We start from the raw sequence: 25882 nt of genomic DNA, 5'->3' as shown, positions 1-25882 counted from the left end.
CCGCCTCCGGCTTCCGGGGACGTCACTTCCGCCGGGACGGCGCAGGCGCGGGGGGGCGCCCGGAGGGAGGCGGCTGCGGCGCGGGACGGGCGGCTGCGTCTCCACGTGCTCCTCGCGGCGGGTTGAAACCGTTGGCGGGCGCCGGCGGAGAGGTGAGGGGCGGCGCCCCGGGAGGCTGGGGCTGGGCGGGCGGTGGGCTGGCGCCGGCGTTTCCACCGCTGGACCCCTCCTGGGGCTTTCCCCGCGGAAGGACGAGGCGGGCCGTCCCGTGGCCTTCGTCCCGCGGGCGGCGAAGAGCCTGGTCGGAGGCGGGACGGTCCTCGCGCAGGGTCCCCGCGGGGCTGGGCTGCGGCCGGCTGCGAGGCGGGCCAGCTCGCGCTCCCCGAGGCCTGGGGGGCTGCGTCCCTCCGGGGCGGCCTGGACCGACGGAGGGCGCCCCGGCCGCCGCCCGCGACTCAGGTCTGCCCCTAGCTCCGCGGGTGACCTGCGAGTTACTCCTCCTGTGCCGCCGTTTGTCGGTCTACGAAGGGGCGAACACAGAACCCGAGATCTGCTGCGAGGATTGCACGCGCGCAGACCTGTTGGCCACCCAGGACGGGGCTGCCTGCAGCACCTGCTTCCGGGGAGACTGGGGAACGGCGTGGGGGGTACTTGCACGGCTGACCTCCCTGCGGAGGGCTCCTTGGGACTCACCCAGCACCCCCAGGCCCAGAGCCTAGCACAGCGCGTCTGACCCGCGCTAGACTTGCACGGATACCGATACACCCAAGGGATGCTGGTGATGTAGTTCTGGGGAGGCGGGGGGACATGGCTCCACTGGCCCCGCCTCGGTGCGCCCATCTGTTGGGTGGACATAGATGTACCTGCCTCACAGGGTGAGTGCACATGGGGAGCCTCGTCACCCCGCAGGCTGAGGCCACATGGGAGGCAGTGTGTACTCCTCTGTCCTTCCCTTGCGCCATACCCTTCGTGTCTTGGAATTCCACCCCTGGAAGGGGCTCCTGGCACCTCGCTTCACAGATGGGAGGACCCGAAGCTAAGAGGGGACAGTGACTTGTTGGAGGTCGTGGGGCTCACTGGGAATTGCGCTGTGGTTGCCAGCCTGCCCCCCCCCCCCCCCCACCTCACAGGTGGGCTGTTTGAGGTTTAGGTCTGCGCCTACATGCCTGTGCGAGAATGTTTAAAGAATAGGGAGTGTAGTGTTTGCAGAAATAAACAATATAAAAATGTAAAGGCAGGAAGGTTTAAAAAGAACTCTAGAACCCAATTCTAGAACTAAATATGAGGCCCTTGTATCAGGTAACAGGGTGGTGGAGTGGGCAAATTAATAGGTCATAGGAAATACTTTCTACTGTTGGGTAAGGATGAATCTTTCCTATTTCTTATCTTCCACACAAAGCTCTTAAGATAGATTTTGGACCCATTTTATAGATGAACAGAATCTGGGAAGTTAGGATAGCTTGAGGTCATTTTTCATTGGTAGATGCTGGCTCCAGCTCAGATCTCTGGCCCTGAGTCAACAACATTCAACCGAACAGGGCCACCATCCTGGTAAGAGGACCCCTGAGGTGTCCCAAGTCCCTCATAAGTTCCCAGCCCCTTGTTATTGCTGCCTGCTCCCCTCAACTCAGACTCATTTTCTGACACCTGACCTCAGTTGTGACAAGGATGGTATCTCTGCTCGGTGTAAAATGGAAGGTCACTGTAGAGCCTTTGCTGTTTTTGCTCTTTTTTTTTTTTTTTAGTTTTTCTTTTGGGATGAGGGCCTCCGGCTTCTGCTCACTGAGTAGTGGCCAAGCAAACGGCGAAAAACATGACAAGTCAAGAGAGAGGAGCAGGGCAGGAGCTTGTCTCAGGCTACCTCTGCCACTCCCTATGTCTCCAGCCTAATCACTTAACCTCTCTGAGCCTCCACTATCTCTTACAGATGCTGGGGTGGTAATGTGATCATACCTGTTGTAGAGGTGTTGGGTGCAATTCTGACTATTAGTATGAAGTGGCTTTATGGAGAGCTAGCGATCGTGTTCTGTAACTCATCATCTTTTTCTTGGCTTGTAGCATGTGCTGAGAAGATCATAAGGTGAACGGACAGTCGGAAGCTCACACAGGGACTGGCCTCCTTTGGGGAAGGCACCCGGGTGCATGTGGATCCCAGTGCACACTCGGCATTGACCAGAGGTCTGCCGAAATGAATCACAGTGACTTAACTGGAGTGAAAACTTGAGTATGCTTTTGACTAGTCCACGAACACTGCTTTCTCTTTTCATGGGTCCCCATCTCTAGATGGAAGAGCACACAGAATCTCTGTGGCTGGGCAACCCCCGTGGCTCAGCGGTTTAGCACCACCTTCAGCCCAGGGTGTGATCCTGGAGTTCTGGGATGAGTCCCGTGTCGGGCTCCCTGCATGGGAGCCTGCTTCTCCCTCAGCCTGTGTCTCTGCCTCTCTCTCTCTCTCTCTCTCTCTCCATCTCTCATGAATAAATAAAATCTTTAAAAAAATCTCTGTGGCTATCCTGAGCCAGGAAAGGAAAAGGGGATCTTTATTTAGCCCAATGAAGCATGCCATCATGTCTTTACACGGTGGGCTAAAAGTTGAAATATGTAATATCTGAGCCCTGTGGATAGGGTATCATAACGTCTTAATGCAACTGGCTTTCAGCTTTCCAAATTGCCAAAAGTATAAATGTTACACATTTACCAAAAACATCCATTTGAAAGTTTAAGGTTCTTTCACATTTACTTAGTTTTGTGAGATTTGTGGAAGTTTAAATTTTTAAGGCAGTGCTTGCCCTCTTCCCTTAGAGGGACTGAATTTTCAGAAGGCATCTTTTTGTAAGTTTGTAACATTTACACTTCTGCAGTCTTAAGCCTGCTAAGACTTGGGCCACCTTGTCCAATGTGCAGTTAGGTGGTTCGGAGCTTGCTGTTCTTTGCACTCCACCCCCCTTACAGACAGACACACAAGTGTTTACTGCACACAGGAAAGGTGTTCAGATAAGATGTGTAATCAAGGTGACTCTTGGCTAGTGCCGGGGTGTCTTTGGGGCTCTAAATAAGGGAGGGGTAAGCTCCTTACAGACCTTATCTCATTAACAAGCAGGTGGCCCCACTGTTCCTGATTCAGATCAAGTGTAGAAATGCATCCGTGGCTCTAAGAACCTGAGGCTCTCAGAGACAGAGTTGTGACTTACTCCACAAGCTACCTATTCTGCTTAAAAAGAAAAAAAACACCAGATTTCTAAATATGAACATTTGCCACAAAAGACCAAATGAAAATCATTGAAGGGGTATTTTTCCAGTGGACATGTGACCAAATTCTAATCCTCTTCTGAATTGATGTTTACACCATGTAGGCTAATCCCCAGAGAGAGAACATGTTTTGCACAGATATTCCAAGCATCTTTTTTGTCAACATTACTGGCTTCTTTCAGTTGATACGTTTTGTTTCCAGCTGTCCTTCCCAGGCCTTTCATCCCTGACCTTCCATGACAGACTGAATCTCCCAGTTGGATCTCAAAGCTTGCCGAAACCTCCCCTCCTCTCACCCCCTCGATCGAGAAACAGAACGGACCTCTGCAATGAAAGTCAAAAAGCTCTAGGCCATAGCTTAAGTTTGAGGGGGTACTTTTCCTGGTCAGATTTCATAACAAAAGTGCTTTTAAAATTTCCAGCAGATAATTTGTCTTAACACAGCTGCTTGTACCTTGTGGTTATGATGGCCATCCATTTCTTGGTGACTAAATGATTTGCTCTAGTTTGTACACAAAAGTGCTCCCACAGACTACTGAATAACACGTCAGTTCTTGTCTGACCTTTGTTCTCTCCTTGTGAGGCAGGGCGGCCGATGATATCATTGCCTGCCATTGATTGAGCATCCATCTGTGCAGAATGCCAAGCTTGGGGGGAGCTGAGTCATAGTCCACGTGATAGCGACTTCCCAGGACTCATGACTAGTTGACACCAGATGTGATAACCTTTATGATAACCAGATGAGAGATGGTCACAGTTGCCTCACATCCCAGAAGAATCACATTTGCTTCCCTCTAGATTGGGTGTTAGCGAGGCGGTAGCTGACCATATGCCCTCCCTTGCCAAGCTGATGGCAAGCTGTGGAGGGGAACACAGAGCCGTGGACCTGCTTTCGTATGTGGAATGTCAGGCAAGCTGACATCTGACAGTGCCCCACAGGGCAAGGGGCTTCCAAGAGTGATGGCTGGGCCTTTGTAAACCTGGGGTTGAGGCCAGGATGTACATTTCCATTCAAGGCTGAATGGAAGGGAACGGCCCTGAAAACTTCCTTATGTGTGACCTCTCTGGCAGTGACCCAGAATGTGGGAGTGGAGGAGAGAGAGTGATTTCGTCCATGGAAACTCTCTTGTGAACCCAACTGCTCATACGTGCTGAAGGATTTCTGTATAAATCAAAGTGCACCAGTTTATTTGACCCTTACCTTCGCCTTTATAAGGACGGAGAAGATGCTGGGTCAAACAGTTGTCAGTATTTTTGCTCTGAAACTTATTTCTAATGTAAAATGACAGTAATCTTTAAGGATGTGATTAAAAAATTCTGTAGCCATGGAAAGTTACTGTGACTTCCATAACACTTTCAGATGAATTTGTTTTGTTGAGCACAGTAGGGTCTCCATGAATCGGTAAATGGCAGTTATGTATTTGCAACATATACTAAACCTTGGGGCAGTGCTTGGGACACGTAGGTTTGTGAATGCCTTCCAGTAATTCAGCACCCAGCAGCTGGGACACCTTGATATATATAATTCCACTTCTTTATTGATCTGATGAGAAGCGACATGAAGGAGGCCCCTCCCCCACCTCCTCCTTGTCCACTAAGACCAAAGAACACATCCTTATATTTAACACCTGTGGCTATGTAGTCATGCCTGTGTGAATGTTTTTGTGCTTTGAGAAACGTTTAGACCTCTTGATTTTCTAAACCTTCCTAAACTCCCCACGCTTCCCTTACTATGTTGTTCTTATATTTGGGGATCTGAGGTAATTTGGCAGTTCACATCTAAGGGCAAGGGGGGTGCAAAGCAAGCTTCACCTTATTAGAAAAGGTGGACATTTTGCTTAATGCCCCTAAAACTTCTCTCCTAGAGCCAGCCTGGCAAATTTAAATCCTGGTTTTGCTACTGTGTGACCTTGGGCAAGTAACTTAATCTCTCTGTGTCTCCATTTGTCTTGCAAATTGTACACAATAGACCTCCCCTCACAGGGTTGCTGTGAGGATTAAATTTAATACCTGTAAAGCTTTTAGAATAGGCCCTGCACAAGGTAAACATCTGCTTAACAGATGTCTGCTATTATTTCTGTTAATTATAACTTTACTTACATGCTGGTAGAGTTTTATATAGATTGCTGATCAACTTTGATTCTGTTCTTTGTAGCTATTTTCATGTGAAATTCTGGTTGAAAAGTGTGCTGTATGATGGTTTATTGGGAATAGAAGTTTCAGATTACAATGATAATTATTTTTTCCTTTCTTTTAATTTTCTCTTAGGACAAGACTTCAAACCTATCTTGGATAGAGAATAGATACTTACCCATTTAGGTAAAAATGGTATTTTTTACATGCAATGCATGTGGTGAATCAGTGAAGAAAGTACAAGTGGAAAAGCATGTGGCTGTTTGCAGAAACTGTGAATGCCTGTCTTGCATTGACTGTGGTAAAGATTTCTGGTAAGTTCTACATAATTCATGTAGATCATATTAAAGGTCCAGACCAGTTTTAGAAGCCCTGGCCCCATGAAGGCTTAAAAAAAAAAAAAAAAATAGAGGCAAATTTGAGGAAAGAAATTAAGAAAAAAAAAAGTGCTTTACAGCCTATTTGCTTTCTAAGGACAATCCAAAGAGAAGACAAAGGGAAGGAGGATGGGGATGTCTGGAGCATGTAGCCTGTCAGTGGCACTCAGCGACACCTCCTTGCTGCCATTACCAGACCCTAAGAGGTAACCACCCAGAGTAAGGCTTTAGAGGAGCGTGGTGTGCTGGTCACACTGAAGAGCTGGATTTATAAACCAGAAAATGAGTTGACTTATTCACAGTAGCAGGGGACAGGGGGAGAGACTAGGTCCCCCTAGAAGTTCAGGGTGATGGTAAGAGTGAGCTCCTGGCCCCCAAGTGTGTCAGGTACTTCCACTGAGGGGTCTCTGGAAAGGTGAGGACTAAGGGCTGGGGGTGGGACCGGTCTTTGACATGCTTATCAATTCTTTCCTAAGGTGGGTCATTATTTGCAGATGGCTCACCGCAGTTTTAACACTCTGTCCCCTTCAGCTTCACACGGGTTAAGTGCAAAGGCAGCTTTTGGTGCATTTGCTTCAGTGTCCTCTGTGGTGTTGGATGACATTTGCTAACAGTCCATTTTAATTTCATTCTAGAGCAGTGATTTTTTTTTTTTAAAGCAGTTTTGGCAACTGCTAAAGTCTTTGTTCATACCTAATCCTGGGAGGAAACCTGATCCATAAAACAGGTGAAAGTTGGGTTGTTTCTTATTGGGGGACTTTGCCCCCAACCTAGTCCCAGACATTTCCCAAGGATCTTGCAGTTTCAAAATGATCATATGAGACAGAATTGAGTCTCCTTGTTTACCAAGACTCACAGATGTAGAACTTTTCAGTGATAAGATACCACCATTTTACTCCAGCTTTTAACTTACTCTACAACTAATTATTGATGGCCTACTATCTTACCAGAAAATCATACAGATATTGTTATTTAAGCTGAAGCCACCCCATTGCAGATAATTTTTTTTTCTTACATACTATATATAGTCACTTAAAAAAATACTGCCTGTCAATTGAGTTTAAGACATTTGTACATTAAAAATGGGTAGAGGGCAGTCCAGGTGGCTCAGTGCTTTAGCACCTGCCTTTGGCCCAGGGTGTGATCCTGGAGTCCTGGGATCGAGTACCACATCGGGCTCCCTGCATGGAGCCTGCTTCTCCCTCTGCCTCTCTCTCTTTGTCTCTCTGTCTTGCAAGAATAAATAAAATCTTTTAAAAAAAAAAAAAAAAAGGATGGAAAGTTTGATGGTGGTCTTTATATTGAATAATTTGGAAGAAGAAAAATGTGCCTGATGAGGTTATAAGCATAGTAAAACTGGAATGCAAAAGGTAGGGGCAGCCTGTGAGCATTGGATGGAGCCTCCAGTTGGAGAATCAGTCTGACGGTAGAACTTTCTTTCACTCTGAAGGGGTGATGACTACAAAAACCATGTGAAGTGCATCAGTGAAGAACAAAAGTATGGTGGCAAAGGTTATGAAGGTAAAACCCACAAAGGTGATGTTAAACAGCAGGCATGGATTCAGGTAAGGTCCTTCTGGTTCATCAGGTAGCTTCTTCTGATATCTTCTACTTTCTCTGGAAGCCTAAGAATATATGCATCATATGTGCAGATGAGACGCAGAAACATCATGTCTTGGAACAGACTGAAGTTAAACAACTAAATCATGACAGAGTTCTTTCTCTGTTTAATACAGTTGCAGTGTATTTTGTCTTTAATCCATAGGCTTTGCAGACTTGCAGAAACAATTTAGAATTCTCACGGTCTTTCCCTTGGCTACAAAACTGAATGGAAGCTTTCTAATACTTACCTGCTTTAAGTATAAGGAATTTTCTACTTAAAGTGGAAACATGCACAGTAAAAATGGCAAAAGCAGCAAAATCCTTAATTGACAGGTATACCTTCCAGAATGGTACTTACCACTTACTGAACGGATAGCAGAAGAAAGGATCAAAATAGAAGGTAGGAGATAAAAAAGACAAATGCCGTCTTTGTGGAAATTCTCTATTCTATAAACCAAATAAATAATAGTTAACTCCCTTTGATGATAGGGGTTGAAAGTGAGTTTTCTGGTATTCACTAGCTTACGGAGTCAGCCAGCTCCTGGGAGGGAAAGTTCTTTATCCACAAAGGACTAATCTGCCCAGTGCAGATTGAGAAACTAATGAAACTTCTCCTAACTAAGATACATAGGCTAGTGGCATAAGCCTCACTATTGGGCTCATGCTATATGTTAATCCCCCTTGAAAAACAGATAATGTTCTATAGGCCTCAAGCTTGAGGTACTTGGGTGTATGAGTTCTGTCCTATGTTGAATGAAATTCTCTACAGGCAGGGTCAGCAAACCACAGTCCACCACAGCCATGCCCATTTGTTTACATACCATCCATTGTTACTTAATGCTGCAAGGGTGATGAGTAGTTGGGGCAGAAGGTTTGCTACCCTCTGCTGTAAACTGTCAGGCCTTAGTAGCAGCATCTCTGTATTATAGACCAGAGTTCTCCTTCAGGTTCTGTCCTGGTCCCCCGGTCCACTAGCCAGCTGATTCCTCCCTAAACCCCTAGTTGACAAGTTACAGATGGAACAGACTAAATGTGATACACTGGGAGAATAAATCCAGCCTGCTGTGAACTCTCTGATGGAAGTGGATTCAGGGGTTTTGTGTTTTCTTTAAATTCTTAAGCTCTATAGTTTTAGAGACAAAATTTTGGAATCTTGTCAGTATTAATGAGTATCCTTCTAGATGTCTCTCTGCTTACCCACAGATGGATACTACGGTCAGGGAGAGATCGCCCGCTTGCTTGGGTCACAGTGTTTTCCTTCAAACTTTGTCATTAATGCCCTGTTCTCTTCTGACACCGTATGCCACTCTGGCAAGTGCCCAGCCCACTTGGCATCTTCCTTATCGATGTTTGTGTCATTGTCTAGATTTGTTCTGCCTGAGTGCCTAGAGAATCTTTGTTTCATCCTCCTCTTAGTATCCTGGACCCATTTTTTCCTGGTCTGTTTATATATAGCTTTCATTCTTTCCTAACACAGGGACATTGTCCGTTTGTTGTTACTTGTCCTTTTGTTGGCTTGTGAGTGACCATCTTTCTTATGTACTGTTCTTGTCCAAGCTATAATAATTGTCTTTTTCCTCTGCCTTCACTGAGATTGCCATCAGCATTTTCTCTAGGTCACTAATTTAATTTTCATCTTTGTTCTGTTCTTGCTATTTATTTATTAGATTTATTTATTAGATCTTAATGCTGCCTGTCGCCTTGGTCCTCAAGTAATTTCCTTGTCTGTAATATCATTTTTGTCTGATTCTTTTCATCAGTTTTGGGTTTTTTTCTTTATTTTCCCAATTTTTTTTTAAATTGTGGCAAATTATACATGACATAGAGTTTTATCATTTTAACCATTTTTAAGTACACAATTATGTACCTGCACATTGTGCAGCCATCACCACCATCCCATCTCCAGAACTTTTTCATCTTCCCAGACCGAAACTCTGTCCTGTCAAACACTACGTCTTCACATCTCCTCCCCCATCCCCTGGCACCCACCATTGTGCTGTCTCTAGGACTTTGACTATTCTAGGGATTTCATAGAAGTGGACTCACATAGTATTTGTTCTTTTTGTGACTAGCTTATTTCACTGAGCATGATGCCTTCCAGTTTCGTCCATGCTGCAGCGTGTGTCAGAATGTCCTTTCTTTTCAAAGTTGAGCAATATTCCATTGTATGGATGGACCATATTTTGTTTATATACCATATGCTGACAGTTACCTCAGTTGCTTCAGCCTTTGGCTATTGTGGATGATACTGCTGTGAACATGGGTCTACAAATATGTTTGAGTCCTTGCTTTCAGTTCTCTTTGGCATGTATCCAGAAGGAATAGCTGGATTTTTAAGTTTTTTGGGGAACCACCATACTGTTTTCCATAGTGGCTGCACTATTTGACACTCCCACCAGCAGTGCACAAGGGTTCCGATTCCTCCACATACTCCCCAACACTTATTTTTCAGCTTTTTTGATAAAATGCCTATTTTATTATTTTTATCCTAAGGGGGTATAACAGAGTATTTTGCTGTGGTTTTGATTTGCATTTCCCTAACGATGATGATGATGAGTAGCTTCTCATGTGTTATTGGCTATTTGTAATATCTTCTTTGGAGAAATGTTTATTCCAGCCCTTTGCCCATATTTTAATTGGGTTGTTTTTTGTTTCTGAGTTTTAGGAGTTCTTTATATATATTTGGGATATGAATGCCTTATCAGATAAATCATTTGCAAATATTTTCTCCTATTCCCTGAACTGCCTCTTCACTCTGTTGACAATGTCTTTGATGTACAAAAATTATAAAATTTTTATGTAGTTCAACTTAATTTTTGTTTTTGTGCTTTTTTTGGGATCACATACAAGAGATCATTGCCGAATCCATTGTCATGGCACTTTCTCCCTGTTTTCTCCTAAGTGTTCTATGGTTTTAGCTTTTAAGTTTGGGTCTTTGATCCATTTTAAGTTAATTTTTGTATACAGTTAGAGTTCAGCTTTATTCCTTTCCATGTAGATACCCATTTTTTCCAGTACTGTTTGTGGAAAGACTGGTCTTCCTCCACCGAATGGTCTTGTCACTCTTTTTGAAAATCATTTGCCCATATAGGCGAGGTTTATTTCTGGGCTCCCCATTGTACTGGTTGATACGTCCATCGTTATGCCAGTGCCATGCTTTTTTGATTACTCTAACTTTGCAGTGAGCTTTGAAATCAGAAAGCATGAGACTTCCTACTTAATTCTTCTTCAAGATTGTTATAGTTATTGTCCCTTCAGATACCATGTGAATTTTAGAATAGAGTTTTCTATTTCTGCAAAAAACCACAAATGTCAATTGGATTTTCATAGGGATTACATTTGAATCTGTACATCACTTTGGTTAGTATTGCCATCTTGTTATTAAGTCTTCCAACCCACAAACATGGATGTCTTTCCATTTATTTGTGTCTTTAAATTATTTCCAATAATGTTTACAGTTTTCTGTGTACAAGTCTTTCCCCTCCTTAACAAGTATGTTTATTTTTAAGTATTTCATTCTTTTTGATGCTATTATAAATAGAATTGTTTTCTTAATTTCCTTCTTAGATTGTTAGTGTATAGAAATCTAGAACTTAATTTTCAAGTGTGGATTTGCATCCTATGACTGCTGAATTTATCAGTTCTAATGGCATTTTTTTGTGGAATCTTTAGAGTGTTGTACAAGTTAAGACAAAATCATTTATCAACAGAGATGATTTTACTTCTATTTTGGATGCCTTTATTTCCTTTTCTTGCCTAATTGCTCTGGCAAAGACTCCTAGTACACTGGTGAATTTGTAAGCATAGATGTTAATATAAAATCTAGCCTTGAGGGGTAGCCCGGATGGCACAGCGGTTTAGCACTGCCTTCGGCCCAGAGCCTGATCCTGCAGACCCGGGATCGAGCCCCACATCGGGCTCCCTGCATGGAGCCTGCTTCTCCCTCTGCCTGTGTCTCTGTCTCTCGCTCTCTCTCTTTTCTGTGTGTCTCATGAATAAATAAAATCTTTAAAAATAAATAAATAAATAAAATCTAGCCTTGAAATGAGAAACTTCTAGCCATGGGAAGGATGCTTAATTTGTCTTTCATGAAGCTCCTGTGCCACTTGTTTATTATTTTTGTTTCATCTTTTTTGTAGAAAATTAATGAATTAATAAAAAGACCCAATGTCAGCCCCAAAGTGAGGGAACTTTTAGAGCAAATTAGTGGTTTTGACAACGTTCCCAGGAAAAGGGCAAAATTTCAGGTATGTGTATTTGCTCTGCCTTCCCTGACTGGAGGGGATATGTGGCCCCTTGGTGACTGAGCTCGCATTTACCTGTACCTGTCAAAATGGAACAAGTGGGGTTTGTTTTTCTTTTTGTTCCTTATAGAACTGGATGAAGAACAGTTTAAAAGTCCATAATGAATCTGTTCTGGAGCAGGTGTGGAATATCTTTTCTGAAGCTTCCAGCAACGTAAGTCGGATCTAATTTTAGATTTGTAGTGTGGCAAAAGTGATTAGTAATAATGAAATGGGAATGTCTTATTTTTGGAGGTCAAGACAGCCTTCTTTTGCAGAGAGCCTCTTTGTGCCTTCATTTATGGGGAAGAATAAACTGAATGTACTGCAGAGAAGATTTCCTTATTGTGCAGAGAAAGGTATTTAATCCCAATGTTTGATAACAGTACCAGCTAACATGAGACAACTTGGGTTAGAAATCAGGCAGTGGGATATAATGGAAAGAACAGGGGCTCTGGGTGTCTGACAGACCTGGTTTGAATCCCTGCTGTGCTGTTGGCCAAATGTTTGATCTTGGGCACTTTATTTTACCTCTCTGAGCCTCAGTTTCCTTGTCTTAAAGAAAAGCGGGTAGTCCCATTCATGCATTTATTCAGTACTTGGTGAGCACCTGATCTGTGCCATGCCCTGAACAAAAAATGTAAAATATCACTGGTGGCGACGGTGCCATGAAGAGAAATAAACAGTTGAGGACATGGGAGTGACGAGGTGTTCCTTTAGGTGAGGGGCCCACAGAAGGCCCCGTATATGTTAAGGCATTAAAGCAGCTGAAGCTATTAAAGCACCTCTTTCTGTGGGTGTTTTGTGTAGTGGGTACCTGCTGAGCATCTGTCTCCTTCCCTCTGGGGAGTGAGAACCCCACTGACGTGATTCAGTCTGTCACCTGTCAGGTTTGATCTGAGAGACCCCTGGATGTGGATTACATGCAGAGTCTCGGTTTGATATCCTATGGCCACCTTATTGGTGATGCTGTTAATTTAAAATTTTTTCCCCATGTATTCCACCTGCACCTTGCTTATATCCCATTTGGAGACTTACATCATTAGTAGTTTTAAAAACGACAGTGGGATTTTCTGACTGTATTTTATTCTACTCATATTGCCAGGAGTTGACTGACATACACAGAATAGTTTGGGCAGCACATTGGGATAACCGTGACACTGTCCTGGCATCTGTCTCTTCCAGAACATACAGGTTGGGTCTTTGGCATCTTAGAACTAGTCACGTTGGTGCCACCCTTGCATGGGGCTGTGCTAATCTTCTCTGCATTATTCTAGTTGTAGTACGTGTGGTGCTGAAATGAACGCTATAACCAGTCATTTAATTAGCATTTCTGTGGCACCTGCTTTTTAAAGGTTACTTCCATTATTTTAAGTGAGAATCAAAGATTTGGAATTACTTAGTACACTGCAGAGGTTTTTTTTAAAGTTTTTTTTATGATTTCCCTTTTGAAACTGTGAACATATTAAGAAGTAAATGAATAACCAGTATGTAGCTTATGATAAACTGAACTCTATAATTCTAAAACATGGCTTATTGCTGTTTGCCTCTGTCCTATGGACTTCACAGCACATCTCTGTGTGTGGCAAAAGCAAACGGCCCTGTGGCCCCCTCCGTTCATGCCTCTTGGTGTTTATCCAGCCAGCTAGAGGCCTTCTGTCCTCTTCTACTGGGCTGCTTTGTCTGCTCCAGCACAGAGCGTGCCTGGTCCCTATGCAGGCAGCTGTCCTCAGGCCAAAGTCCTGCCATTGCAGAGCTATGTTCCAGTGTGGGACAGGCGACCACATGTGGGTCTGGGCCAGAACAGCAGGACAGGGCGTGGGAAGCACAAGGAAGAGATAGAAGGCAGGAGGAGGGATGGGAGGTGGGAGGGGCTCTGTTAGGAAAGAGGGTCAGCGGAGGTGTCACTGAAGAGAGAGTCTGTAATGAAGTAGAAAAAAGGTGGGAAAGGAGTTCATCCCCCTGTTACAGAGTGGCTGCCAGATGGGGCGACTGTCTTCTGGGTGCAGAGGGGAGGCACCAGCTAGAGACATGGTTGGGATTGGGTGGAAGGCAGGCTGAGGTCTGTGGCTCTCAGTGGGCATAACTGTGCCTGACTCTAAAATAGGAATGAAATTGCAGGCCAGGAGTGAGGCGACTTTGTCTCTTCTTTCCTCCTGAGTCTGGTTTCTGAGCTCATTCTCTGCCTGCCCCCATGTGCCTGGCCTGACTCACTTCTCTGAGCTGCTGGGGACACGGCAGCCAGTTAGTTTGCAGTCCCTCTCCTAGGGGCTGCACTCGCAGCCAGGGCTGAGCACTGAATGAGGCCAGAATCAAAGCCAGTCCTTTCTTCGGCTCATTGGGGGGGGGGGTGGAGGGGTGGGGGGGTGGAGTAGGAGCTCCCTCCTTGCGACCCAGTCTCCCAAAGGAAGACTGGAGGTGACTCGCTTGTCCCCTGGCTGGTAACCAATGAAGATGGGGCCGGGGCACAGGTCTTAGGTGCAGAAGTCCAGAGGTTGCCGCCGCCTCAGTCCACTCCTTACTGAGCATCACGAGCTGCTAATAAGCACATGACATTACTTCCCATTTTATTCGCACATTAGCTGTATAAGGTAAATATTACTACGTTCCATTTTATTGGTGAGGAAATCGGTTTGGAGCAGATAAATAACTTGCCCTGAGTCACCCGGCTAGTAATTCACAGAGTTGGTGCTTGAACCCAGGTCTGCAGATGCACACAAATCCTGTGGTTTCTGCCACACCTGAGTGCTCATCTTCTATCAGGAAGAAAGGCGAAGAGTGAGCCAGAATTGAAGGTCTAGCTTAAGTGACATAAGGATTCTTTACTTTTCCAGTAGAATGAAAATGTCTGTTAAACGCAGGGTGGAGTGTGGGCTGGGGGAAGTTTATTTTGCATTTGATATACTTACTGCTATGTTTTAGCTCTTGGCAGGGGGCTGGGGGTGGTCAGAGTTATAAAATGGTAAGTAGTAGACCTTTTTCTTGAACAGTTTGCTCAGTTGACACATGCAGTGATGTGAACAACGGTCTGGAGTATTTACGTGTTTCTCGGTTTTGCTTTGTAATAAGGAAGCAGTCAGTAAGGGTCAAGCCCAGCAGCCACTCGCCCAGGTGGCCAGCCCGCCCCGCGCAGAGCTCTCTACCAAGGTTCTAGCCGTTGGAACAAATGACCCCACAGAAAAGCAAGCAGAGGTAAAGAAGAATAAAAGAGAAAGGAAGGAAGAAAGGCAGAAGAATAGAAAGAAGGAGAAGAAAGAACTAAAATTAGAAAACCACCAAGAGAATTCGAAAGGTCAGAAGCCTAAGAAGCGCAAAACAGGCCAGGAGGCCGGAGAGGAGGCCCCTGCCTCTGCAGGGAAGAAGAGCCAGAGCAAGGCGGGTGAGGCCAAGGGAGCCGCTGACAGAGCTGAGGAGGGAGATGCCGAGGAGTCCAGGAAAGCCCGGCCTGGGAAGAGAAAGCAGAAGCACTCGGAAGGTGTGTGTGGCTAGCGTATGCTCTGGGCTTTGTCAAGTATATTGTGAACCAGTGAGTTGGGGCCATGTAAAATCTGTTAGACCTCACGTTTGGACCATAAGGCAGACAGCATAAGCTTTGGGCTCAGGCTAGGCAAGTGCACCCCCTCTCCTCACCATGTGCTCCTATGACGCGGAGGAGGAGCCCATGGGGTGGGGTTGCTTGGGCAGTGGGCAAGATGACACGGGTGTTCGGGTCCTGGCCACGCATGCCTTTCATTGAATGGTAGCTGCTACCAGAAATGCTCATCTTTTTTTTTTTTTTTTTTTTTTTTAATCTTTTTACTTACCTAGATGACATAGAATCTAAGAAGAAAAAGGTAAAGTTCTCAGGACCTTCAGAGGGTGGAGAACCAGAGGACCACGAATCTCCTGCAAAAGGTATCACTGCCATTATTTGGAGAGGTCTGCCCTCTTGGGGTAGAGGGGAGATGACCCAGGGCCTACGTGTAGATCGGCCCCTCCAGATGAAGGGAAGACTGAGGGCAGACTCAGGGTGCAGCTCCCGAGGAACCAGGGAGCGCTCTGTGGGCCACCCTCCAACCTAGCTTTATGGGTGAAACTGTCTGGACTGGAAATACATGATCTTTGGAGTGGAAGATAAACCCTGTATGGCTTTCTGAGACTGTGTTCCCTTTCCCTTCTCCCTGCTTTCCTGCCTCTGCTCCTCTCACTCTCCTCTAAGTGCCTGCCACACTGAGCTGTTCCCTCCCACCACTGGCTCTTCCCTGCGTCTCCTTGCTTGGAACTCTGTGGCCACCGGCTCCCTGAGCCAGGCTGTGTGCTTGTCAGAATCCAGTCCTTGGCCTTCGTGGTTCTGCTAAATGCTGCCTCTTCCAGAGCTGCTCCCTGGGGTCCTGCTGATCAAGAAGAGACTGCAGGATTCAAATGGGAATCAGGGCTTTATTAATGCAGGGTCAGTAACTGCCTAAGCTGGGTTAGATATCTTAGCTTGGAACCCACCCACTCCGGACTTGGAATATGCGAGGCTTTTTAAAATTCATTTGTTGTTTTAAAGCAATGGTAGATTCACGTGCAGTTGGAAGAAATACTAGAGACCTAGCTATCCATATATTCTCTTCCTGGTTTCCTCCAGGAGTCCTACCCCATACAGCTAGGAATCTCCACCAGGGTGCCGACACTGATACTGGTCATGGACGACGTTTCTACTGCCACGGGGAGCCCCGCTGTGGGTCCTTGTGGAGCCATGCCCAATTCTCCCCTGGCAATCACTAGTCTGTCACCATTTCTGTCATTTCATATTTGCAGAACGTTACCCAAGTGGCATCATTTAGTATGTGAATTTTTGAGATTAACTCTTTTCACTCAGCCTTATTCTCTGAAGATACATCCAGGTTGCTACAGGAATTGGTAATCCAGTCTTAATGTTCATTAAGGAACACCACATGGCATGGATGGGCCAGTTTGTTTGACCATTCATCTCTAGAAGGACACTTGTGGGTGGTTTCCAGTCTCTGGTTGCTATGAATAAAGCTGTGTCAGTATTTATGTACATGTTTTTGTGTGGAACACCCATCACTTTTTCTGGAAGAAACATCGAGGAGCACGTTGCTGTGTGGTGTGGTGACTGCATTGAGTTTTTAAAGAAACTGCTGGCATTTTCCTGGATGGCTGTAGTGTTCTGTATCGCCCCAGCAGCATGAGATGCACTCGGTTGGTTTTCCCACGTCCTGGTCAGGCTTTGGTGGTGGTGGTTTTTTTCTTTGTTGTTTTGTATGTTTGTTTGTTTGTTTTTTCCCATTCTGCTAAGTGTGTAGTAGTAGCTTGGGGTGACTTTAATTTATCTGTAATGATGATGAACATCTTTTCATGTACTTACTTGCCATCTGTGTATCTCTTTATTGAAACATCTGTTCCTGTCTTCTGCCCATTTTCAAATTGGGTTTTCTTTCTTACTGTTAAGATCTGAGAGTTCTTTACATATCCAGTCCTAAATACTAATCCTTTGTGGGATACATGATTTGTAAGGTTTTTTTTTTCCTTCAGTTTGTATTTTGTCTTTTTATTCTCTTTAGCAATTTTTGAAAATTTTTTTCCCTTTTTTTTTCCGAGAGAGAGAGAAAACACACAAGTGGGGGAGGGGAGGGACAGAAGGAGAGAGACCTCCAAGCAGGCTCCACGCTCCCTGTAGAGCCTGACAAGGGGCTCGACCTCAAAACCCTGAGCCAAAATCAAGAATCAGACACGCAACCAACTGAGCCATCCAGGCACCCCATTAACAGAATCTTTTATGGAGCAAAGTTTGTAGTTTTGATGAAGCCTGATTTGTAATTTTACCTTTAACAGGTCACACTTTTAGTGCCAAATCTGAGAACTCTTGGCTTTAGCCCTAGATCCCAGAGAGTTTTTTTCCAATGATTTTTCTCCATGTTTTACAGTTTTGTATTTTACTCTTAAGTCCGTGATCCATTTTGAGTAGATTTTTATGTAAAGTACGAGATTTAGTACAGGGTTCGCTTTTTTGCCCAACAGTGTATGATTGTGCCAACATCATTTGTTGAGAAGACTTTCATCTCCTTGAATTGATTTGTACCTTTGTCAAAAATGAGCTTGGCATATTTGTGTGGTGCTATTCCAGGTTCTTAATTCTGTGTTATTGACCTGTGCATCTGTCCCTACTACAGTCTTGATCAGAAGTCTTGAAATTGAGTAACTTATTCTTCCTACTTTATTCTCATAGTGGTGATGGTACTTAGGATGCCTGCCTGACCCACTCCCTCCCAAGAGCAAGTTCCTGGAAGGGGAGTCAGGCTTGCGATCTGACGGGTCAGGCACCTGCTACTCGGTAGTGTCAGGGCTGGTTCATTTCCTGGGTAGCAAAATAAATGTCACACAGAGGGTTTCCTTATCCCTCTGGTAGTGACACTAAAACCAAATGTTTTACATATTATTCTTTATATTGTAGGTAAATTCAACTGGAAGGGAACTATTAAAGCAGTTCTGAAACAGGCCCCAGACAATGAACTAGCAATCAAAAAGCTGAGGAAAAAGGTATGGTGCACAAACCCTGGTATAGAAGCTGGAGAGAGTCCCTTCTTTATTGTACAGTTTTTGGTTTTTTTCTTTAATTTCTTATCTATTACACATTTGTATCCTGGTGATTTTCAAGCTGCTCACTAGCCCCTCAGGGCTGATGGGAGGGAATTGGGTGGGATCCCATCATAGTTCCTTAGCCAGAACAGTATTCTGTTATATGTGAAAATTACTGTTCTCGATGTTTTGCTCTTTTGCTTATACCAAAGCAATGGTTTCTTCGGATTTTGCTTTTAATTTTGTGTCACTGTGTGACACACATGCAGCAGGTGTTCCTGTATGTACAGCTGCCTGGATTTCCACAAGCAGAACACACCTGTGTGATCAGCACCTGGGCTTCTTTCATTTTTTACTGTTGGCCTACTTCTGGGTACTTTTAGGTAGATTTTCAGGAAAAATCACCCATTTGATTTTTGTTTCTCTTTGTGAAGGTCTTGGCGCAGTATTACGCAGTCACGAATGAACATCACAGATCGGAAGAGGAGCTCCTGACAATCTTTAACAAGAAAATCAGCAAGAACCCCACCTTTAAGTTACTAAAGGACAAAGTCAAGCTTTTGAAATGAGCATTTTTATATTTGAAAATTTAATCCATCCTGTTGATTTCTTTCACTACTGTTTATAAAATATGTAATGACGTGTAACAACTCCCAATTTTGCTTTCCAAAGCTGTATTTTTAAGTTAAAGAAAAAGTCTATTTTTGGTAGAACTTTTATGAGAAAATATATTCTTATCCAAAATTCTAAATCTGTGGTGGTGAAAATTATTGTACTTTAAAGAATACTTTTATTGTGGAAAACTTTAAAAAATGTGAGGAGTCCAAAAGAAATGCCTCCTTTGCTCAGACTAAAAAGTATTTAAGTGCATCACTTCTACACAGTTTTAATGAGAGGTTTTTGTGGGTTGTGTCATTCAAATATGTGAGTTATGGTCAGGACAGTCCTGTTTTTAACGATCGGTGCCTCTCTGGAAGGCCCACTCTTGAGAGATTTCTCCGTAAGGGTCTGGCCCATCCTCAACCATGGCCCTGCCCCTCTTCAGCCTGAGACACTGGGGGTATGGCCCGTAACCACGTTTGGGAAATCACCCAGGTGAGACGGAGCCTGTGACTTAGCTGTGTTGCTGTGACAGAATTCCGACTGGACCGAAATGCTCTCAGAAATAGTGTTCTGAGTCCTAGTGTGATGTGCTGGAGGAGAGCTGTGCTGTACCACTTGTTGATGTTTGAGTAGGCTTTGCCCACAAGAGCCCTTAAGAGCTGGTAACATTTGTTATTAATCCCTCGTTACAGGTGAGAGCAAGTGTGAGAGGGGGATTAACAGGAGTGGGGGCAAAAAGGCAGACAGAGCCCGAGGAGCCAGCTTGTCTCCCAGACTCAGCCCCTGAGCTCAACAGGGGATGTGCCGCTGTGATGATGGGATTCAGGGGCACTGTGTTGGGATGAAGGCTTTGGAATTGGTCCTGGAGTCTGGTCCTGGCTTGGTCCTTTAATAGTGAAAAAACCTCACTTTTTTCATCTGAACAATGGGGACACTGCAGGTTCCTCTTGGTCTGTGAGTGAATGAACTGATGCATGTAGAGTGCACAGCATGGTGCCTCAAACCCAGCTGTCACTACTGTACATTTATCAGTAACAATTTTTGAGCCATGAGAAGCTTTAGACATTCTGAAAAGCAAAGGGTAAAGTGAGGCTTGACCCGGACCACATACCTTGTTAGGGACAGAGCAGAGCCCAGCTGCAACTCCTCTGAGTCCAGTACAGGATGCTTTCCTGCTTCCCTGTCCTCCCTGGGCATGGTCAGGGGTGTAAACCTACTCCCCCCAGTCACACGTTCAAGTGCAAGCTCCATAGCATTTTGTGGTCGAGAGCTGTGCTGGGTTTTATTTTCTGAAAAGATTTATTTAATTTTTTAGAGAGGGAGCATGTGAGCAAGGGGTGGAAAGGGAGAAGGGGGGAGGGGCAGAGGGAGGGAGAGAATCTGCAGCAGACTCTCCGCTGAGGAAGGAGCCCACTGAGCGGCTGCATCTCATGATTCTGAGATCATGACCCCAGCCAAAACCGAGAGTCGGACGCTTAACTGAGCCACCCAGGGGCCCCTTTACTGGGATGCATTTAAGGCAAATTTGGGCAAATGTAGCAAAATGGACTACAACATAGACTTCTACCATGACAGAGTCCTTGTTTCTGTCATCCTGTTAACCAAGTTCTCAGGTTAGAACTCGCTGGCAGCACAGGGCAGACGCGGGGCTGACTGCTGCTCAGGAATGCCAGCAGAGTGCCGGTGGCTGGGGCTGAGGGATGGAGGGGGTGGCCCCTCCTTCCCCTCAAGCTCCATGGGGGTGAGGAAGCAGGGCCAGCTCTGCTGGTTCTGATGGTCCGTGTCAGAGAGGGGTCTTCACCGGTGCAGTTGGTGGTAAGGCCTCCCCCAGCGTGCAGTCGCGCCCATGGGTCTGCCTGTGAGCATGATCCACAGACCATCCCCAGTCCCTGCACAGAGACCACGCCTGCCTGACTTGGACTCCAGCACAACACTGGAGCCCTGGGGAATTTAGTGACCCTCTAATGATTTGTATCTGGCTTTACAGCTTCACTGTGTCCATGTTGAGTGTAAGACCGAACTCTACCATATTCTGCCTATTTCCATGCTGGTCTGCTGGGTGTGGCCCTTGGGCGTCCCTAAACCCACCAGGGATGCATTCTGACACTGCGGTTTTCATATGGGACACCTTTCTGGCACTGCCTGGCACTTGTCAGCTGTGTGCACTGCCGTTTCCCATGGTGCTGCTGAGAAGCAGGATTTGGGAGGAGATGGGCTCTTCCCAATGTCTTGTGTGCATTCATTTTTTTTCTCCTCACAAACATGTTTGGACCTGAATCCTCCAGGAGCCCCGGGGCTCTTGTCATTGAAACCGAGAGAAGCCATAAGGACTAAGGAGGTAATTCTAGAGTGCCCTGCCCTGGGCCAGGCTCCACGTGGTCTTTAGGGAAGGGGAGGCAAATAGCCTTGAGGCAAGCTCAGGAGCATGTCATGGAGGTGTATTGGCTGTACTGGTCTACTGGATGTGGGCCTGGGGTAGAGGTAGAGGGTGTTGGGTCATTAAGAGCCCCCTGAATTGATTATTGAAAGGTGCTTCTCACCTACTTTCTATATTAGGTCATCTTTCTCCTCCTCCTGCCACTGCACCCACTGTCACCTCCAGACCTCCACCCCCACCCAATGTTGGAGACAGCACAAGGTGATATGCTATCAGTGGGGCTCTGCGTGCCAGAGTGGAACCAACGATGAATCCAACTTTGTGTCCTACTAGCTGAGGGCCCCTCCTGGGCTGGTTATGTAGCCTTCCCGAATCTTGGGGGTTTTGTCTGCCCTGACTCCTGGGGTAGACAGAATGGAATTAAAATGCTGCACACAGGTGTCTGGGTATATAGCAGACGTCTGCAAATATTTCCCCTTCAAGCACACGAAGTATGCCCAGGTGGCAGGTTCACCCCTGCTTGTCTGAGGCTCTGGCTTCGGCCACAGTCCCCACCCTCCAGGCACCTGGCTTTGCCCAGTACACAGTGTTCTCCAAGTGACTGGACCACAGCAGGAAGAGCCCAGGTGGCTGGTACCAGGCAGTGTGGCACTGGTAAAATGAGGAGATCCAGATCGATTCTGAAGTAGCACTCTAGTTTATAATTCACATGTCAACATTCTCCAGGACATGGATGCAACTGTTAAATTGCCCGACAAACCTAGATAAGTTAAATTTTTAATGTAAACTTTGTACTGAAGCATCCATACAGAAAGGTAGAAAAACCTAAATGGACAGCTCAATGAGGTTCACAAAGCGCACACACCTGTGCCACGACCACCCAAGCCAACAAAGCAGACTCTGTAGCCCAAGGGCAGCCATATGCTCACTTCTGTTGGCATGCATTGGCTAGGCCAGGTTTTGAACTTCAGGTAAGTGGAATTCTATGGCATGTACCTGGCCTCTTTCACTCAACATTCGTGAGATTCACCACGTTGCTTCATAGCAGGAGTTTACACTGTCTTCATGGATGCCCAGCACTGATCTGTTCATCTGTTGATGACACGCTTGGCTTTCCCCAGGGGGGCTGGATTTCTGACGAAATCAGCGTCCTCTACAAGCCTTCTGGTGCAGGTAGGATACTTTTCCCTTTCTGCTGAGTTTGCCAATGAGAAGGACCACTGAGTCACTGACTACATTTCAACTTTAAGACATGCAGCCCATCGATTTTCCAGCGTGCTCTTACTAGTGAACACAGCCAGCTTCCGCGCGTGAGGGTAGATGAGTTTGTTTTGCCCAAAGGTACACTGAAATGCAGTGTTTCTAAATTTCCATCTCTGTATCTATCTTCTCAGAACAGCTCTGTTAATTTAGTGCTGTCAAATCATGGGGCGGGGGTGGGATGGGAGTGGTTACCGCTTGATTACCAAGCTGTAGAAAATGGTATCTCCCAAATTTTCACAGCAGATTTGTCTTGAGTGAGGTTCAGTCAGTACAGCAATCCCCCCTCTTAAACAATGACATCTTCTTACTCTACTATTGCCCTTTTAGCATTTAAAGAAAACCAAGATCTTGTTCAGCTCACTTACTAGATTTTTGAACTTCTGTGATTTGGGGTCAGCCCTCCCTTCTAACTCTCCGTCTTGGGTACCAAGCAGTTGTATGTGCTGGTAAAAGAGAAGTTTCCTTGTTTGTGAGTGCAAAGACTCATCTAGCTTTTTTGTGATGGGATCCATGGAAGCTTTAATTTATTCCCTTTGATATAAATGATGAAACTGCCCCTTTGGTAGTTTAAACTGTTATTGCTGAGTAAACTCATATGTCAGAGTTGAAAGGTCAGACATGGCTCAGAGGTCAGGCCTTTGTTTGGCCACAGAGAAGGTATTGTGAGCTGCTGAAACCCTACCTTTGCTGCTCTGCCTTCCCAGTGACCTCAGGCCGACTTGTGTTGGAGGCTCTCGGTAGTCCATAGATTAGATTTCCCTACTGTAGATCAAAGGTGGGTAAAGCCTCAGCTCTACTGGGGAGTCTCCAGCAGCACTGCTCCTGGGACCTGGCATCAAGTTTGCATCGGGATTCTAATGGTAATGTTATAGGGCAGCTCTGCTCCGACCAATTTTATGCTAAACAGAGAGCTATTTTACAGCTAAAATTGAAATGACAATCCCTCTTCTAGGCTTCAGAAAAAAAGTTAAGGCAACAGAACTCTCTCAATGTTAAGGTGTCTGCCCCTAAAAATTGTCAGCCTCTTGGCATTTGTCACCATGCACGCAATTCTAGCTCAGGTGCTATGAGAGTGGGCATAAACTTTTATAGCACTTGGGTTATTTTTCACTTAATTTTTCCATATTTCATGATACTCCACAAACGTACCTGGTATTCCATGATCTGGGAGTAGTTTTTGATGCTGTTCAGTAGTTGAAGAGTTGGGTAGTATTTGAACAAGTTTAAGAATCATGGGTTAAGGGTGCTGGTTGTTCCAAATCATTGTCATGACGTCAGGCACTGATCTCGAGGGCTCTCTGTGCCAGGCTGTGTCCGTCCCTGGAACCAGGTCTCATTCCATCCTCATCAGAGCCCTGGTGCAGTGATTTGTGATGTGGCCTCGCAAGTGGGGGCTCTGCTCTCCACCACCAATCTCAGAAGGCTGGGATTTTCTCCCCGTGTTTTGTTTTTATAACGTGAGGTTTCCCCAGAAGTTGTGGCCATGGTATTGGGGTGATGCCCAAGGAGGGGTACAGAATCCAACTCAGTCTTGGCGAATGAGGAGTCCCCAACCAGTACAACCTTGGAATGCCTTCATTTTCCTGAGGTTGGCAGGAGGATTTCTCTATTGCTCTGTTCAAAGTGTGTGTGTTCATGGATTTGCTTTTGTGACTTTCACGACATCAGTACTCATGTTACTTCCTTAAAGGAATGACAGGCTGATTCTTACCAGCATAAAAGCGATGCCCAGTTTGCACTTCTGTACTACTGTCTGGCATGCCTAAGACTTCATGCTAGCTATAGCAACTAGATTTTATCTGGCCTATTAATGCTGGTCAATTGATGGTAATTTTCTGGTGTTCTTCAGGATTTGGAGGTCCTCCCCTGGTGCTGAGGAATGGTAAGAAATGCTATGAATGATTAGCAATGTCTGCCACGGGTCTGGGTGGGAAAAGGGCAATCAGGTCACCACATACTCCCTTCCTGGTATCTAGCTGAATGAATGAAGTGGTCCAGCACTGTGGTTCCTGCAAGAATGAGCCCTGGGTACCGACTTTTCTAGAGTGTATGTCCTGAGACATGCTGAGACATCAGAGCCGGTTTATCACGGCAGCTCAGAGCTCAGGCTCTGAAGCCAAACCTGCCTGGGTTCACGTCCACACTCCATTTCACAAGCTGTGAGGCAGCAGACAAAGACCCAAGTGATGAGGGGCCTTTAGGTTCTGACAAAATAAGGTATTTACTCAGAAATTACAATGAATCTACAAACGGATAGTTTAATCCTTATATCAAGAGACTAAATTAAAGCTTCCTCGGATTCCAGAATAACAAAGTTGCGTGCCTCAGTATCCCCATGTATGGAACAAGTCATGCTAGTGACTGGTTGCTGTGAGGATTAGTCACTCCATGTAAGGTGCTGGTCAAAAACGGCCACTGTTTCCATCAGCATCCATCCTCCTGCTGCTCCACAGCCTGACCTCTTCTTACAGGAAGGCCACAGCCTCACCCCTTCAAGGCTGCACTGCTAGGACCTGCTGCTGCTCCACTGGTACTGACCATGGTACTGACCACAGCCATTCCCGGGCTGCCTTTCCCTACTCTCTAGACTCCACTTCCCCGATGACCGTGGGTCCCTTTATATGGAGTCTTCCCATATATCGGGCACAGTGCTAAGCCCTTTATATCTGTATCTGTACATCTCCCAGATCTTTCAACTAATCTAGAAGGGCGATGTCACTATACCCATTTCATGGATGAGAACATGCAGAGAGCTAAAGTGACTTGCCTCAAGTCATATGAGTAGTTAGCAGAATCAGGATGTGAACTCTGGTGTCTCCTTGATATCATAGGTATCATAGGTTTTTCTCCTGGTCAAACTTTCCTTTGGTCAGGAACCCACTCCTTGTTTCCACCTGACTTAGCACTGGTGATTTAGATCATCATTATAAAGACATTTCCACGTAAAGCTTTTTTTTTTTTTTTTTTAAGATTTTATTTATTCATTCACAAGCAACACAGAGAGAAAGACAGAGACACAGGAAGAGGGAGAGACAGGCTCTCTGCAAGAAGCCCAATGCGGGACCTGATCCTGGACCCCAGGATCACGCCCTGAACTGAAGGCAGATGCTCAACCACTGAGCTATCCTGGCGTCCCCCATGTAAAGCTTTTTAAACAAACTTCCAGGCCAAGGATTTCACACCGCCATCCACTATACACACAGTGTCCTCAAAGCCGAGTCTTGTGTGTGCTCCTGGAGCTACCTCACTGAGACCTGACTGAAATCCTAGTTTTGCTTTCAGTTTTGTAAAATACTTTAGAGGAATTTCACTAAGCTTCTTTAAAAACAAAAAAAACTGCTCATGTATTTTATGATTATAATAGTTATTGCTATGGTTGTCATTACTGTCATTATTATTTTGCTTAGGCTGTCTAGGGTTGGTTTTAACTG

At 45.4% G+C, this 25882-nt stretch overlaps 1 protein-coding gene and 1 long non-coding RNA gene across 2 annotated transcripts; both read left to right on the top strand.

Moving 5' to 3' along the window:
• Positions 1–3: 3 nt before the first annotated feature.
• On the top strand, positions 4–18959 carry LYAR (Ly1 antibody reactive). The gene is made up of 9 exons (XM_077878445.1): positions 4–152; positions 5518–5696; positions 7210–7324; positions 11501–11608; positions 11736–11819; positions 14714–15119; positions 15452–15538; positions 18084–18169; positions 18643–18959. Exons 2-9 carry the CDS (start codon positions 5575–5577, stop codon positions 18775–18777), a joined length of 1143 nt encoding a protein of 380 aa, XP_077734571.1. The 5' UTR covers positions 4–152; positions 5518–5574; the 3' UTR covers positions 18778–18959.
• A 4019-nt stretch (positions 18960–22978) lies between these two features.
• LOC144301433 (uncharacterized) lies at positions 22979–24905 on the top strand. Its single transcript, XR_013368250.1, has 3 exons — positions 22979–23311; positions 24301–24333; positions 24428–24905. It is a non-coding gene; the product is annotated as an uncharacterized LOC144301433 (long non-coding RNA).
• The last annotated feature ends 977 nt before the right edge of the window (positions 24906–25882 follow it).

Source organism: Canis aureus, chromosome 2, assembly GCF_053574225.1.
Source record: "Canis aureus isolate CA01 chromosome 2, VMU_Caureus_v.1.0, whole genome shotgun sequence".
NCBI classification, from domain to species: Eukaryota; Metazoa; Chordata; class Mammalia; order Carnivora; family Canidae; genus Canis; species Canis aureus.
Note: the sequence above shows the minus strand (reverse complement) of the source record. Positions and strands in the feature narration are given on the sequence as shown.